We start from the raw sequence: 18,342 nt of genomic DNA on the forward strand, positions 1-18,342 counted from the left end.
TGCGAATGATGTCAATCACTGGATTGCCTGGTCAAGACTCGATTACATGTATTTAGAGACCGCCTTCATATAACTGGAATATTGCTGAATGCGGCGTTAAATAACAACAACAAAACATGCTAGATGCGAGTGTGTTATTAAACGGGTATCTGGCTAGGGTCAAAGTATCCAAAAACCACATGGAGGGTGGCTGAAAAAAAGGGGCGGCCACCCTCTCCATCCTCAATTGAGTTTAGATCATATTTAATTCGTCTGCTACCTCCAGCTGTACCTAAACCAGTCTTACCCCACAGGTATATTCCCCTCTTTCATAATTCTATAATAAGATGTCAAGAAAAGGCACTATTTAGTCTCGTCTGTCATACAGACCTTGAAACAAATATATCCAATAAACCCCATGCAAGTCTATAATGTTTGGCAAGTTTAGATTACTGCAGTATCTGAAAATGGGGAAAGTCTCTGTGCTTCTTTTCATTATATTTTATAACTATAATTTAACAACTGTTTTTTTCTGTAAAATATGTTTATTTGAGAGACTAGATGTTAGTCTATATTTAGTGCTGCATTCTCCGTTGCGATTCCGGTGGAGAGTCTGTCCTCGGCACCCCTCGAAGAGTTAAATCAGTGAGTGAGTTGGGTTTAACGCCGCTTTTAACAGTATTCCAATTATATCACGGCGTGTCAGCTTAATGTGGGAGGAAAGCCCGATGTGATGCAGGTCTTAGACGTTTACCATTTCGGTGAAACCCACGAGCACGGGTATGGTGCTGACAAACCTAGAAACATAATAGGGGCGAAGCGGGATTCGAACCCAAAATCATAAGTTTCTGGCGTGCCCAAGGGACGCAACTCTGCACAGCGAATCGCGGCGCCTTAGATGACTGGGCCACCCGTGCCCCCTAGAGGTGAAACAAGGAATGTATCTATTAAAGGATGTGGTACACATTTTGAATTTTTACCTTCAGGTGGTTATGAGTGTGGAGTGAGTGAGTGAATATGGTTTTTTCGCCGCTCTTAGCAATATTCCAGCAATATCACGGCGGGGGACACCAGAAATGGGCTTCACACATTGTACCCATGTCGGGAATCGAACCCGGGTCTTCAGTATGACGAGCGAACGCTTTAACCACTAGGCTATCCGACCGCCCCTGTCCATTTAAGAATTTCAAAGTGAAAAAAATTAACTGTTTTTAAATATATTTAATATTTCTACTTTGGGCATACTTTGAGCTGTATGACTGTCTAGTGTCACCGTTACAGTACAGTTAGCAGATCAAAGGTCGCTAGACAATGCGATTGAGGAAGTGATCAAAAGTAACATGTGTTATGTTTGGGATACATTTCCTTAGTAAAGTACAAAGTCTTGTACTGTTTTGTGTGGAGTCCCATTCGGGATTCGAATCCACACTACATAAATAAAATATAAGTTTTTACTTCCCTCTTGAAAATGGGTTAGTGAGTTATTGTTTTTTTGTGCCACGGTCGACCATCGTGAAATTGTTGTTGCACGTGGTGTTCAGCGCACCGGTCACAAATCAGGTGAAGTTAAGCAGCGTTTGTGCGGAGAGTAGTTGGATGGGTGACCGTGTTCGGCCCCTTGACTCCTGAGAGTTTTTATGGCTTCGGTCCTGTCCCGCAGTGAAGAACACGTTATGCATGGCAAGTCAGCGTGTTCGAAATATGCCTCTGTTCACCCAGCAGTGAATGGGTACCCGGTAGGATGACTGTTAACCTTCTATCTCCTCACGGGCAGCTTGGGTGAGTGAAGGAGTGTGTTGATTTCAGTAAAGGGGACAACGGTACTTTGCGCAGCACAATGACATGATAAGGTTCAACACGTGGGATGCCGTAGAAAACTTGAAATAAGTTGGCAGAATGTTACATCAAGTCATGATAAAAGGCACAATACGAGACAAAATGATACGGAGATTCAATTACCGGTATTACAAATAGTGGACAGAGCTGCTCATTTCTTGCTCTACCAATCTTTCTACCCTTTTCAATCATAAGAACAGGGTCAGAACATCGGAACTTTGCTAATGCCATTCTTTACTCAGGTATAGTCACTGCAGATAAATACACTTCAAAACAATATTCAAATTTAACTAAGTCATACAAATCTAGTTTAGGGATAAGCTTAATATTATCAAGCCATTCTTGCTGCTCAGTCGCTGCAAGTCTTTCTTTAAATCTACTCAAAACTGGCTGTTTATAGCCAGTATTTGTGTTAACCCATACATAGTCGCAGATACATTTAGATATTAAAGTTTTAATCGCAATCGGAACCTCGTTCTGCTGAACTGTATTGATAAGAATGTACTTGTTGCAGAATAACGTTATCTTCCTGGTGAAATAGTCCTAATCTAATATTTAATGATATCATATATATACCAACTCGAAGTGGGAACCGACTGAGTCCATACCTTGCAGCCAAACTAGGTGTATGTCTGCCAAGGCGGGGGACATATTTACAAAAAAGCATCATAAACATGTTTAATGTCGGAGAATGGATAAAATCACCAGATTCCTGCACCAGAATTCAGTGCTGGAAGTATTTTAATATTAAAATTTTGCAATAAGAAGGAGGAAGATCGAAGGCAGATAAATATTGTGTTCGTGGTAGATCGAGGACAGATGAATATTGTGTTCGTGGCAAATCGAGGGCAGATGAATATTGTGTTCCTGGCAAATCGAGGGCAGATGAATATTGTGTTCGTGGTAGATCGAAGACAGATGAATATTGTGTTCCTGGCAAATCGAGGGTAGATGAATATTGTGTTCCTGGCAAATCGGGGGCTGATGATATATTGTGTTCGTGGTAGATCGAGGGCTGATGAATATTGTGTTCCTGGCAAATCGGGGGCTGATGAATATTGTGTTCCTGGCAAATCGAGGGCAGATGAATATTGTGTTCCTGGCAAATCGAGGACAGGTGAATATTGTGTTCCTGGCAAATCGGGAGCTGATGAATATTGTGTTCCTGGCAAATCGAGGGCAGATGAATATTGTGTTCGTGGCAAATCGGGGCCTGATGAATATTGTGTTCCTGGCAAATCGAGGGCAGATGAATATTGTGTTCCTGGCAAATCGGGGTCAGATGAATATTGTGTTCGTGGCAAATCGGGGTCAGATGAATATTGCGTTCCTGGTACATCGAGGGAAGATGAATATTGTGTTCCTGGCAAATCGGGGTCAGATGAATATTGTGTTCGTGGCAAATCGGGTTCAGATGAATATTGTGTTCCTGGCAAATTAGGGTCAGATGAATATTGTGTTCCTGGAAAATCGGGGTCAGATGAATATTGTGTTCGTGGTAGATCGAGGGCAGATGAATATTGTGTTCGTGGTAGATCGAGGGCTGATGAATATTGTGTTCCTGGCAAATCGGGGTCAGATGAATATTGTGTTCCTGGTAGATCGAGGGAAGATGAATATTGTGTTCCTGGCAAATCGGGGGCTGATAAATATTGTTCGCGGTTGATCGAGGGCAGATGAATGTTGTGTTCCTGGCAAATCGGGAGAAATACGACTCTTTCTTCCTGGTAGATGAGTTGAGTAGGGTAGGCGAGCAGGTTAATAATTTGTGTGGTTTTCTCCAATAATCGCCGAAATAGCGTCACCATTTTCTTGCTGGTCAAATAATGCTAAGTTATAGTTACATTCGTATTATTACAGTTTGCTTGTTTGTTCGTTTGCTTAGCAATATTGCGGCTATATGACGGAAGGCCACAGATAATTGAGCATCTTTTCATTGACTGTTTCATTGGCATTCTAGAAGTTGGCGAGTAAGTAAGAAAACGTACAACTTTATGGATAACAACTTCTGGTTTATTGCATGTATTGCATATGTATATAGCGACGTTTCGATGTAGCTTCCTACTCTTTTCATTACAGCAACATGTGATTGTTACGATGCGACTTTAATGGATCGAGTAGTCAGGCTAGATTACTTGGTTGATTGCATCCCATCGTGCTCTGACTGAACGGAACGAAGGTTATAATATCAATCACTGGTTTGTGAAGTCCGGACTCGATTATTTACAGGTCGCTGTCGTATGGCATGAATATGGAATAGTGCTAAGTGTGGTGTTAAAAAACAAATAAACAAACAAACAAACATAAAATCTTACCGTTTGGCGAATGCTGAGTTTTAACACTGATCATTGAGTTGTCCAGCAACTTCCTGGTCATTTTACGTGTGCATCGGTTGAATATAGCATGATGGAACAAATAATGAAAACATTCGTTGCTATTACTGGCAAACTATCTTCAAATAATGGATGTACTGTCACCGTGAATTATAGACATACAAAAATAAATACAGATTCAATAATTATTTTGTTCAATAGATGTATTTAATGTGGGACCGAACTCATCTCCTTACCGACAGTTTTAATATCCTCATGAAGAATTGGGTGCAATACAGGATAACCTCCCTTAGATATACGATTTTCATAATAGAGGGCGCTGTTGGGTGACGTCACTTATATCCTTCTCGCTAACCTCGTGTAAGATGGCAGACACAAAGTTGTACGAAATTTTAGGCGTCAGTAAAAACGCTTCCGATAATGAAATCAAAAAGGTAAGAACGGTTTTCGAAAGGGGAACGTATATTCGTATAAGCTAACACAGTCCCGACGACGGAAATCTGGGCTTTTGTTGGCTTTTGGCTGTCATTTTGCACGTGACAAAGAATGTTCTTCCGTTTCTAGAAGTATTTTTTCGTCATGTAGCCATTCATAGCCACCTATTCGCATCACATTATTTTTACATAAACTACACGGGGTTTCCCCACCCAATTTTCGAAGAATTTCAAATGTATTGTAAGGTTATTTTCATGTGGGCAGAATGTTCGGAAATGGGTTGAACGAATGCTAGGCTACATGTTCAGACGTAGCTATCAAACATATCAAACGCATAACAAAATGTGCTTGCTCATTCACCTAGCGTATTTTAGATTCTAATGAGTTTGTATGCACAACATACAAATACATTCATTTGTTCAAAGTGAATATTGTTGTGACTAAAATTTAGAAGATGTTGACTGTAATTACTAAATAGTCATTGACGTAACACTCGACTGTGGTGTCAGACCACTATGTAGGCCTAACTAATGCTAAGTGGCTGATTACACACCACGATGAGCTTTGTTTATTTGTTTTTAGAAAATTAATTATTCTCATTTATCTTGCACTTCAGGTTACACGATCATTAGGTGACTCATATATTTCTTTAATTTCTGCCTATTTTATAAAGAAACACAGAATTTTATACTTCCTGTTGCTAGTTGAGATTCAGTGTCCTCAGCCTGAGGGCAAGTAAAAAACTGAAGGTGTTTCCAACTTTTGATGGGTCTGGATGTGCTCACCTTTTTGTGAACACCTGGTATCATCACTATTTGATAGTGATTCATATTACACATGCTTGTGTACATGATGTATGAGCAAAATCATACATTTGTCTCTGCTTTTAGGAGAGATTTCTTATGAATATGGAAAGGGTTTTGTCACTTTTTAAAAAGAAAAACCCATTTTTGTTACCACATTCTCGTGAGCATTTGATTTAGGCTGGTGATATCCTCAGATCTGTGTATGATACATCATTTTTATTACCAAAATGCATTGTTGGTACCTCAATTAGTATATATGGTCCTTCACATACTGTGATGTCACCTGTTGCCATGGCAACCCTATTTTCAAGGTATTTTGATTTCACATTCTATCTGGCACAATAAACACTTCACAGGGCCGCCTGCTAGATTATTTAAGGCTCTTCAAAAACGCTATCTCCATAATAATTTTCAGTATGCGATGTTTATATGAGCTGAATATTTTCTCAAGGATAAGGCCCATGTCAAGAATGTAACTTGATAATTTAGTTGAAGTAAATCATGTCAATCAACATGTTCAACTCAACAGAGCAACATTTGCATCTGGGAAGCTTATCAGATCTGATGTAATCCAGCACACATAACTATCAAATTTTGTCATAAATTACAGGTCCCAGTTAGGGCCATATCTTTGAAAATATTTTGAATTGATTCTTTTAATTATTTCAGTCTGTGCATTACTATCATGATTTTCTATCATGTTAACGCTTGTCCATTCTTGTATCATGACCAGTGATCGATGGTAAACCTTTTGTTTTAACACAATATTGCAATATTGGCTATAACCTTCCTGTGTACTAGTACCATTAAAGAATCACAATAGCAGTTTAATTATTTGAATATGTAACAAGTTAATGTATTACAAATTTGCTTCATGTCTGGTTTCTTTGCATGATCAGATGTAGAACATAAATGTTTTTGTTTGTGTCCTGTTAGCATGGTTAGTGTTGCAGTAGCAGAAAAAATATTCATATCACATTCTGGTACTTTGCTATGATGGTTGCTGGAAACCATGGTTACAGAGCCAATAATTAATCCTCCATGGTAAAATGACATAGTTTTGTATTAAATGGGAAGTGAATGATGACTAACATTGGGCTTGTCATGCTATGCTCCTGGACTCGATGATAGTCTTTCATTCCCCTTGCATATATTGTGGGAGGATAGCCATCATCTGGTCTGTCTGTCCGTATTTTGTTTACAGAGCATAACTTGAAAACTGTGAAAGGTTTTTCATTCAAACTTGGTAGATGTATTAACCAGGGGCTGAAGTGGTGCCTTTTGCTAGTGTAGGGTCAGGTGATTTATCATCTTCTGATGACTTTTGTTTTTGATCAGTAATACGTTTTTATGAATTGGGTAATAATGAAATTTGTCTTGTTGCAGGCTTACTACAAATTGGCAAAGGAATTTCATCCTGACAAAAACCCAGAATCTGGTGAAAAGGTAAGTAATTTGTTTCATCGAAAACGTGTTCAAAATGATCCCTTAGACATCAAATAATATAGGTAAAATATTTGAGAGTTTGTAGAATTTAAAACATTGATAATTTGAATTGTAAATGACTTTCAGATCTTGTACATATTGCATGGTCCAGACTTGATTATTTACAGACAGCTATATAGCTCGAATATTGCTGAGTGCGACGTTAAACATCATGTTGCATGGATAGCAGGGAAAGCAACATGCAAAATTGTGGTACTCAATTTAGCTATAAATAACAAGGTAGAGAATCAAAAGTTTCTTCTTTGTTTCACATTATGCAGCAAATACACTATTTCCTCGTCATGATCTGACACACTTGAATCTGTTTCAGTTTAAGGAAATAAGTTTTGCATACGAGGTTCTATCTAACCAAGAGAAGAGGGAGACATATGACAGATTTGGTCTTCAGGGTTTGAAGGAAGGTGCATCTGCAGGTAAGACTGTTTCCTTCTCAAGTTTAATCATTGTTTCAAAACAGATTGGAGTCATATTCATTTACTGCAGCACTATCCTAAGCTACAGTACATCACAATGTGAAATATTCATGCATCTGATATTTCCAAGCGTGTGAATATTCATGCGGTAGCCTCTTTCCCTATTTGAATTAAAAAAAAATACTGATGGATTTCCTGTTTTAATTTTACGAATGTCCATGAAAGTTTATTTTAGAGTTGAAACAAAGTGCCCTTCCAGTGTTTGGATATCACCGAAGTGGTAAACGTCTGAGACCTGCATCACTTCAGACTTTCCTCCCACATTAAGCAGTGTTAAGATGACACACTGCAATATAACAGTTAAAAGCAGCGTTAAAGTAAACACCACTCACTCCTATTGTGGTGACAACCTCTGTGGTCGAGTTGATAGAGCATCTGTTTAGAGTGAAAGGTTGTTGGTTCACTCTGTCCACATCATACCAGTGGTTGGATGGTACTTTTGTTGCCCTGTCTGGCATTCAGCATTATGGGGATAAGACAAGGCCTGGTTGACTCAGTTGGTGCCAGTATAATGTATCTGAATGGGGAATTTATGTTGAACTGTGGCATGATATCCAGTACGCTAGCATTACAAAACAGCAAATGACTCGACTAGTACAAGCAGCCAGACAACCATGCATGTTATGTAAGTGCAATGGTCTTGGAACGTGATGTTAAACCCCATTTCACCTTCTCTCATTGTGTTGTGGAGGATAGCCTAATGCTTGAAACACTTTCTCATGCTGAAGGCCTGCGTACGTTTCCTCATAGAGGAACATTGGTATTGGTACATTCTGAGTGTCCTCTGTGATGTTTTGATGATAGTGACGTAAACCCCAAATTACTTAATCCTATTGTGACTTCATGTATGATTTTGTGTGTTTGTTTCAGGGGGTGGATTTGGAGGCGGTCTCTTTGATGACCTGTTTGGAAATTTCTTTGGCTTCCCGGGTATGGGAGGCGGTGGCGGCGGCGGGGGTAGGAACCGCAGGAGGCGTGGGGAAGATACTTTCCACCCTCTCAAGTATGTTCAATATTTTCATATGCGACCATAAAATAGAAACCACAATGATTTTGCTAGACTTAAAGAATTAGAACATTTTCATGATTCTACTAAATCAGTAGTACATTTTGGATGACAATCATTCAGTGTCCAAGAAAATGAACCGACCTGAAACAAGCTCTTGGCTAGTGCTGATTTCCATCTTTTAAAAAATGTCCAAGAAAGTGATTTGTGGGTTATAATTCCATAGAATGTATCACATGGCTGAACATTTATCACATACCATGGAATAGTCACCAGCATACTTCCCATGACAATGTTATATATTTGTTCGATTTGTATGTTTTTAATAATACAACTTTTTTTCAGAGTGTCTTTAGAAGACTTGTACAATGGTAAAACTGCCAAACTTCAACTAAGCAAAACTGTGATTTGTGGAAAATGCAATGGGTAATTACAGCATTTTTCTTCATTTATTTCTGATGTAATGTTTTGTTCTTTAACAGTTTTTGCACAGGATTGAAAACGTTTTGAATTTAGATTCTATCTTTGACATTGTTGAAAAGGCCTTGAAATGTATTAAATGTGTCTTGACAAAGCCTTGAATTACCAAAAAACATCTATCTATATACTTGGACCACCTCACAGTACCAGCTTTTGTCAGTGATATCACATAAACTTATCTTCAGCATTCTACAAATTATAGCCCTGGAGAACGTTTTTGAGATATCAGTCAGCCTTTCAACAGTCATGGTCTTGGCCTGAAGGAAAGTTAGTTGAACTGAACTTGTCATCCTGGAAATGATGTCATTAGAGTGTTGTGTGAATTTGTGTAATTACATTACAATAGGAATGGGGCTTTTGTCAATTAATCTCAAGATCGGAAATGTACTTGGGTACCGCAGTATGTTAATAATACATAGCTGAATTCAGTTTGTAGATGTAGTAGTCATGTGTTGCCTTATCTAAAGGTAATGGTAGCAGACTAGAAACACATGGTGTTAAAGGGTCTGTTTCTGGTTTTGCAAACACTTTGTTGGTTGAGAACACTGTTCCACTGTAGTCAGCTGTGTTTGATATTATCTGCTTATGATGCAACAATTCCGTGAATTCTCTGTTGTACTATTAAGGAATTACTGTCAGGAACAGAGAACAATATTTATTTTGGGCCATGTCTTCACTATTACTGTTAGCACTACTCATCTCATAGCAGTACAACAGAAATACACAAATATATTGAAAATTATTCAACCTGAGTTCTTAAAACTTATGCAATTAATAATGTAATGAAGGGGGTAATTCAAGGTGTTTACTAAACATTGTCATGTTTGCACATTTTACTGAAGTCATCAGCCTTCAAAAGACTTGCATTGAAGATGTAGAGCACAAACAGGTCACATTAACTTGCGGTCATAAGTTCACCTGTAAGAAGGATGGATAGGAGGGTCTGTATCAAATGGTTATGATTTCTATGATATAGATATCAACACCAGTTGTCTCATTATTTGACCATCTCTCCAGTTGTTCCTATATTATTATGTTTAGCCTGTACACTGAGTGCAGGTTACAGTTTTAAGATATTGTCTAAACTGTTAACATTATATTTTATTCTGATATTTTTTTCTTGAGATGATCCCTGTTTTGCTTCACTGCACTTGATCATGTAGTATGCTACCAACAAGTGTGTTGAAGCAAGGCACATTTTAGCTTGTACTAAGATTAGTTATGAGTCATAAATGCTTACACAATGGTTTCCAGCAATTGTACAGTGTACTGCTTCTTGTTGTAAAAAAGCTAAATATTATTTTCAATGTTGGTTACAGTTCAGTTGGCGAGAGGAGAGCTTATGTTGTGATTGTAGTTTGTGTTTCCAGTTTTCCCTACAATATTTGGTATGTTTGGTAGGCTAGGGCCAGGGCTTTAAAATGGCGATACAAGGCAATCAGTGTTGTATGGAATGTCTGGCCTTGTGTAAAGATATGATAGGATAGTGCGTTTAGGACACTCGTGATATTGATTGATCTAGAAACATTTAAGCAATGACTCAAGGGTCTGTGGATCCCACTTGCACAAAGCGAACGTGGCACTACGACGATCGTATCTTGCATACTTTAACATAAATTTATGATAGTTGTAGCGCTAAGATTGCTTTGTGCAAGTTGTCCCTGATGTAAACTTAGTTGCCAGAACTAAAGGTTGCATAAATTTATATCATGTACATGTGGTTGGAAAACATGGTAGATCTTCTAATATCATGAATGTATAGACATTAAATATTTCAACATGATCGAAGAAAATTTGTTGGTGCATTTACTTGAGGAAAGATCTCTTTGTTTATAAGTTGCTACTGACTGAGTCAGTATACTGTGTCTGAGTTGGATATTCATGTTAAACTGCGGCGTGGTATCTCAGTGGGCTAGCACTATAAATCGGCATCCGTCCGGACTAGTACAAGCAGCCACACACACACACACACAAGTGCATGCACATCGCTTTATGAGTGCAATAATCTTGGACGCGACGTTAAACCCAATTTCACCTCACCTCATAAGTTGCTACTTTATTGGATATAGAGTATCTTGGTATGTGTGGAATGGATAGTTTTGTCATAGTGCTGAACAAGAATTGTCCTTTGCAGCATGGGGGGTAAGCAGGGAGCAACGGTAAAGTGCCGTAACTGCCAGGGGCGGGGCGTGAAGATCACACTGCGTCAGCTGGGGCCAGGGATGGTGCAGCAGATGCAGTCTATATGTAATGAGTGTCATGGTGAAGGTATGTTGACTGGAAGATGGTATCAGGCTGTATTTCAACTTGAAATTTTGTTTTTGTTTATGTTACAGTCTGTTGCATTTATCATATGAATTGACAAAAGTGTAGAACCTCACTGAGTGTCTCTTGATATGTCTGCTCAAGTTTAAACTTTTGTTAATGAGTGTGGTTATTTTGAATTTTTTCCAAATTTTATTTTTCAATGGAAACAATTTCAAAAATGAGGGTAGGGTTCATTTCGGGGCAATGACTTCAAAACCTTTCTACATGTTTTAACAAAACTTGGCATGTACATTGCTCATTAGCTTAATTGGTTCTTTTTGCTATTTTTAAATCTTTCCATTTTAATTTTATTTTATTACATTTCATTGGAAACAATTTGTCCCGAACACAGCCATAACTCTCAAACTACTGCTAATGAATATTTCTTAATGAAACCTTTATCTTTCCAGTCTATAATTTGCCAGTATTGTTATATATATTTACATATACTGAGTAAAAACACATTCTCATCTTACTTCGAGCTTTAGTTTGAATCATGGTGTGCACTGTTTTATTCAGGTGAGACAATTAGTGACAAGGATAGGTGCAAGTCATGCAAGGGGAAGAAAGTGACAAATGAGACGAAGATTTTGGAAGTGCATGTTGACAAAGGAATGAAAGATGGCCAGAAGATTCCATTCAGAGGAGAGGGGGATCAGCAGGTAGAGTGGAATAACCCTTTGTGATGGATCGTAGTGTACATGCTGTACAGTACATAGTGTACTGTTCGTTATAACTATAAAAGCAGAGCTCCAGATAAGCTGCGTATCTGCGTAAAATACGCATCAGAAATGCAGAAATACGCAGTAAAATGAAAAGCGTATCAAACACACAACGAACATTACAGATACGCTACAAAAATAGCATTTGTGAGTATCATCAAAATATTGTGAAATAACACTGCATATTCGATTAGCAAATCAGCAACTTATTTTGAAATTATAAACGGGCATTCCGTCAACCTTGCCAAACTCCATGATGACAGTTACATCATGATCATTGGCCATCACACTTTCTTGTGGAAGTATCGTGGTATTTTTTAGTCCTATAAAGCTCTCGAACCCACACGAAACCAGTTTGCAGGGCCTAGATCATGTAGATGAAGTGTTTTTAAATATTTAACTTAAATACCCACATGTGTAAATACTAGTGGGTAACAGAAATTTGAATACCCAGATAGAATTACTGATACTCAATGACTTTTAAATGCATGGGTAAAATACCCATAAGACCAAAAGCTTATCTGGAACTCTGTATAAAAGTAATAAGACCATTCTGTCAGTTTTCCATGGGACATGAGTGACTGGTTGAGTCGCGAACCTTTGCCGTGCAAGGTGACCATGACTTTTGAATACCACAGTTTCTTTGACCCATATCTGTGTTACATATAATGCAGACAATATTGGTTGTTTAAACAAAGTCGAAAATAGAAAAAAAAGTTTGGTTGAGAAGATGAAGGTTGGTTAATGTTTGTTTGTTGTTTAACTCGGCACTCGGCAATATTCCAGCTATATGACGGCGGTATGTAAATAATCGAGTCTGGACCAGACAATCTAGTGATTGACATCATCAGCATCGATCCACGCAATTGAGATACAAGGTCATCGAGTCTGACCACCCGATCCTGTTTGTCGCCTCTTGTTAATGAATGAGCATAAAGCACAAAAGCAAGTAACAATCAAGGATTAGTTGATGGTTTTCTTTGGATCTGTTGGATAACGGTCATCAACTGTTGTACAAATTTCACAGTCTGCTTGATGTTATTTATATAATTATAAATATGACTAAAGAAATGTCAAAAAAATGTGTATTTTTTTTTAAGGGACACTTAACTGTTAACAAATGTCCCCAAATGAAGATCTGCATGACAATTGGCCTTAAGCAACACATGCTTGTTTGTGGCAGGCTTGATGAGGTGGTTTCTGCATGTCATCGTATACCAATTGTGTAGATTAATGCTCATGTCAGTCACATGGATTTTTTCGAGACTGCCGTCACATAGCTTGAATATTGCTGAGTTTGGCGTTAACAACAAACAGTCTGTTAACAAAATGCTAACATTTCTCCCCTGCAGCCCGACATGGAACCAGGTGATGTGATTATCGTACTCCAGATGAAGGAACACTCTGTGTTTTCCCGTGATGGTGTTGACCTCTACTGCACTCACACTATAGGACTGACAGAGGCTCTGTGCGGCTTCCACTTCTCCCTCAAACATCTAGACGGCCGGGAACTGGTAATCAAGAACCCTCCAGGAGAGGTCATACACCCAGGTACACAGAATAGCTTAATGGTTAAAGTGGTCACATGCTGAACACTAGGGTGTAAGTCACTATGTTGGAATGTGTGAAGCCAGTTTTGGTTCCCCTGTCATGATGTACATGATCTAGCTGAATACCCAATTGATGTTACTGTGTGTATGGTGTGAATGTATGCACTTACCTTCACTCTTCTGTTCATCCCCCCTCGCAGCTGTAGTGTCTCGGTCATATGGTGAGGAGTTGAGTAACTATTATCAAGCAGGTTTTAATAACACTTGAGTAAGTAGAAACATAAGCAAGGTTTACTACAAGGCATGTGCTTTTTTATCTCCCGCACATGGGGCAAGGGGGTGCAGATCTTGAAAAACGTACGATATTTCTCATCAGACATGGTACATAAGTAGGTCTAGTGGTGAACTGGTGCATTTTGTTACTCTGGGATTTTAAAAAAATCTTCTTTTTCTAGTTTTTGGCAACAACCTTGACTTTGGTTGAAAATGGTTGTAATGCTTGTTGCCGGAGCAGATCTTGAAAACCGTACAATATATCTTCACTAAACACAATACATTTATGGTTCTAGTGGTGAACTGGTACCTTTTGATAAGTTTGGGATTTTCTTTAAATTTATTTTTTGAGTTACCTTGGCAAAAGATTTGTCTCAGGCTGGAAATGGTTTCCGGAGCAGATCTTGAAAACGTCACAACATTTCTTACCAAACTTGGCACATAATAGGTCTAGTTGTGAACTGGTGCCTTTGATGGTTTGGTTTTGATTTTGTAAATAATTTTTTGAGTTTCCATGGCAACAAGTTTCACATATTTAGTCCTGAAAAGTATTTACCATTGCTGGGGATATTGATGACTTTGTCCTCTTATTTAATAGAAGTGACTTCATTACAATATACATTGCCTTTAGGCTTGCCAGGATTCCTACATCCTGTGTCCAAATCCTGTACCTTGATAGTGATCCTTGATCTATCAGCTTCATACATGTACTCATTGGTGTCACAAAAGTTGAAAATGACTCAGATTTACGTCATTTGGATTTCCTTCCACATATAGCTGGCATTTAATGATAAAACTTGTACACTTAAGGAAATGTGCATGAGGGCTGCAACGAATACACTATGAGGCGAGTATGATACGCATCCTGAATATAGTGTAACAAATACGAAATATTTATTCACTAATACAATAACTTCCGGAGTTACATGCTCATGGTAATAATCAGCTGGTATTGTTTTTGTGTTGTGTTGGGGGGGGGGCATTGTTTCAGTGTAAAACTTGAGTTTATTAAAAATGTACGGTAATGTATGTCTTGGGAATTGCTCAGGTTGAAACATTTCCGTGATATTTTTTGTGAAGCAAACTAGCAATACATTGCAACAATGCTGCTTATAGCCTCATGTCTTGGTGGAAAAAAACAGGGGCTTTGGCAGTCTGACACAAGTTACGCTACTGCATGACTTGTATATGTACTATTTTTCATATCTTGCTTTCATAGATAATTGATGAGTTCAAGTGAAAAAAAACAATCTTTTCAAATAAATTGTATAAATTTTATTCTAGTGGCCACGAATAACGAATTCAATTCATGAAGGGATATGGTTTGATTCACGAGAGTGAATCGTAACAGCCCTAATGTGCTCTATAATGTTTTGTCATGGTATAGGCTGATACTCAGCTATTTATTACAGGCATGATAAAGTCAGTGCTCAGTGAGGGCATGCCAATCTACAGAAGCCCCTTCGAGAAAGGAAACTTGTACATAAAATTTGACATCACTTTCCCGAAACAGAACTTCACAACAGAAGCAAAACTAAAGGTAAGAGTGGAACTGTATTATACGATTAATGAAAGTGACGGTACTTGGTGATCATACAATGTTGTTTAAAAACTCAGTTGATGGTGGACAAGATCTAAATCAAATTGAAACCCAATGGTCAAAACCAACTACCGGTAGTCTACAGCTCATTTCGTTCTAGTACCGTATTCGCTGTTTTATGATCCCTTCTCCAGTAAGCGACCCCTGAACAATGTTTGGACCAGTCTGTTTTTAAGTGCCCCCATATTAGATCAATAATTTACATGCCAGTTCATTTTCAAGTGTATATTAGTGGTATACTACACAATGTTTTCCGGTGGGGGGGCCGGGTAGCCTAGTGGTTAAAGCGTTCGCTCGTCACGTCGAAGACCCGGGTTTGATTCCCGACATGGGTACGCTGTGTGAAGCCTATTTCTGGTGTCCCCAGCCGTGATATTGCTGGAATATTGCTAAAAGTGGCGTAAAACCATACTCACTCCCTCACAATGTTTTTCACAGATAACAAGGGCAGAGAAGGGCTATATATGAGTTTTAACCAGAATAATGATGTGTTATGTATAAATGCACCACAGCAATCATGAGAATAGACAAAATATGCATAGATTCTAAGCTAAAATGTTGTGATTTTAGAGTATAAGAAACAGATTACTGCTTTCTTGCCTATCATTTACCATTTATTTTACAACTTGTAAGGTAAATGGTATCTGATAGACACTCGTGTAGTTATGTTAGTCAGTGATTTCTGAATGTGGCGTACAACCCCCTTTTAAAATCCATGACATGAAAGCCTTCATTTGGTTATAGGAACTGGAGACTTTGCTTCCTGTCAGAGAGAAAGTTGACATACCCATCGGTGATCATGTTGAGGATGTTGATCTAGTCAACTTTGAAGATACACGAGGTAGTGATGGACGTCGAGGCGAGGCGTATGATGAGGACGATGATGAAGATCACCATGGGCCAAGAGTACAATGTGCTCATCAGTAGTAATTTATTACCTTCACATTTTACGAGAAGACATTTTTTACTCTTGGATATTTAACTGCAGAGGATGTCGATCTGAACTCAGCAAGGTCAAAACAAGAACGCTATTGGAATCTGACTTTTCAACATTGTTGGTACAAATCTTCCCACGCCTTGAATGTCAAGGTGTTTGTTAGGTTCAACCAATACTGTAGAATCGATGCGACTGTGACATGCCTTTTTAAATCTGTTTTGGACACTACGAGTCCCGATTACCCATAACTAATCGAATACCTGCTGCTGTTGAAGAAGCACCACGTTAGAAGGCAGTGAACAGGATGAGTTGGTAGATGTTTTCTAGCCTGTCACAACTCTGAATAGCTGAGTTTTTCCAAGTTGAAGAGAACATTCTTGTTTGAAACATGTCAACATGGATATTGACTAATGCAACAAGAGGCATGTCTGTAAGTTAATGAGGATGAACTGTTTCTCACTGACAAACTTGTCAAGAGGACTGTCACAGTTTGTTGTGTATATGAAATATCTACTATTTTAAAATGTTCAAGAAAAGATTGATGGTTCCGTGTATGGGGCTTGAATATTTGCACAAACTGTGAATTTGTTTTTCATGTTTTATGATGCGAGTGTTGTACCATGAGATGAATGGATGGTAATTATCAGCTATGTATTCTCTACATGTAAATGGAGTACTCTGTAGGCTTTCAGTTCACAGTGTTTGTAATGCATTTAATCATATTAATGTGTGTCCAGTTTCAATGTGTAGACTTCTGTCCTCATTTCAAGTATAACCAGCATTACAACATCTGTCCTTGGGAAGGGCAAGCATTTGCATACAGCAGGCCCTTCCTGTGGATATTAAGTTTGTTACATCTGGTTCCTGTAGATTCATGTCCTATAAATCAATCCCTGTATATACTGATCAGTATGTCGTAGATTTCATTGGAAACAGGTCATACAAGCAGAGAAATCTAAATGTTTATAATATATGTTCATTGATGTTGAAAATGTGAAATAACATAAATTTAAATATTTCCGTCATATTTACAACACTTGTGCTTGTGGTTCTTTAGTTGAATATAAACAAATGCAACAGAATATTAATCTTGATTATAACTCCTGTATAGTGTGCGTCTTTCAACATGTTGGTTATGTGTCCAGCTGCATGTTGTTTTAAGCTGTACATTTGGTATCATGTGTACAATGGGACACTCCACCCCAAACGACCTATTAAATATATGTAGAAGGATCTGTATCTTCGTCACCCGTTCTTGGATGCCTGAATTTTTTGGGCTGTATTGTATTAGAACACATCAACTTGACTAAACACCACCACTCAATTTCATTTGTAAATGAAACATTGATCCTGTCATTTTATGGCAACTTTTTCACATACATACATGTATTTTATTAGTTCGTTTTATCTATAAGTCTTAAATTCAGTGTAAATTAAATAAATAAATGCATTACATATGTCTGTGTTAAAGCATTTGAGCAACATTTACTGAGCAGGTCTCTTGGATGTTCTTGCTTTTAGGATGCAAGTGAGCGAAGATTGTTTCATTAGTCTCTTTACAAAATTTGAGTAGGTTGTTGACGTTTTTAATTTTTTAAAATCTAACTTCAGATTAGTACCGCTACTAATGAATGAAAAGCACCCTATGTATGATTGCAAAACAATACCGAAAGATAATTTTTTGTATCTTTATAGGTATTATTCACCATTTCTCACTAACAGCAGTGATAAAATCTTGTTTTGGGGGGTCAAGTTTTTTCTCTTCTAATTTACGGACTATAAAAAAAAGTTCTTTCCACCCCTGCCGAACTGCACTGGAATTTCGTGGCGCCACCAGTGGCTATGAGTTATGTCCCTTCTATGTTCCTCCAATTGACAGATTCCACTGATCTTAGAACTTGCATAGGCTTCAAACAAAATGGTGGCGCCCAGTCAAAACGATCAGATCAATAATCAGGATCTAAATTGTAATATAATGTAATAATTCCAAAATTCCAGCTGAATTTGGCAAGGGTGGAAACTGGACTTTTATAGTCAGTCAGCTCCCTTGCCTCGGGAAGATGACTAAAAACAAATATGCGGCCTTAGCAACACATTCC

At 38.2% G+C, this 18,342-nt stretch overlaps 1 protein-coding gene across 1 annotated transcript; it reads left to right on the plus strand.

Annotated features, from left to right (window-relative positions):
• The first annotated feature begins 4,475 nt into the window (after positions 1-4,475).
• LOC139478146 (dnaJ homolog subfamily A member 2-like) lies at positions 4,476-17,685 on the plus strand. Its single transcript, XM_071260479.1, has 10 exons — positions 4,476-4,582; positions 6,776-6,835; positions 7,206-7,308; positions 8,239-8,371; positions 8,720-8,800; positions 10,989-11,122; positions 11,681-11,823; positions 13,236-13,434; positions 15,119-15,246; positions 16,051-17,685. Exons 1-10 carry the CDS (start codon positions 4,514-4,516, stop codon positions 16,231-16,233), a joined length of 1,233 nt encoding a protein of 410 aa, XP_071116580.1. The 5' UTR covers positions 4,476-4,513; the 3' UTR covers positions 16,234-17,685.
• Positions 17,686-18,342: the final 657 nt, after the last annotated feature.

Source organism: Haliotis cracherodii, unplaced genomic scaffold (genome assembly GCF_022045235.1).
Source record: "Haliotis cracherodii isolate W230 unplaced genomic scaffold, xgHalCrac1.p SCAF_39, whole genome shotgun sequence".
In the NCBI taxonomy this organism is placed as follows: domain Eukaryota; kingdom Metazoa; phylum Mollusca; class Gastropoda; order Lepetellida; family Haliotidae; genus Haliotis; species Haliotis cracherodii.

What these genes read in the sequence shown, in the direction of transcription:
- LOC139478146 (XM_071260479.1), top strand. Translation starts at nt 4,514, where the DNA reads ATGGCAGACACAAAGTTGTACGAAATTTTAGGCGTCAGTAAAAACGCT. An exon ending in CCGATAATGAAATCAAAAAG is followed by an intron (nt 4,583 to 6,775) that starts GTAAGAACGGTT and finishes GTCTTGTTGCAG; the next exon opens with GCTTACTACAAATTGGCAAA. An exon ending in GATACTTTCCACCCTCTCAA is followed by an intron (nt 8,372 to 8,719) that starts GTATGTTCAATA and finishes ACTTTTTTTCAG; the next exon opens with AGTGTCTTTAGAAGACTTGT.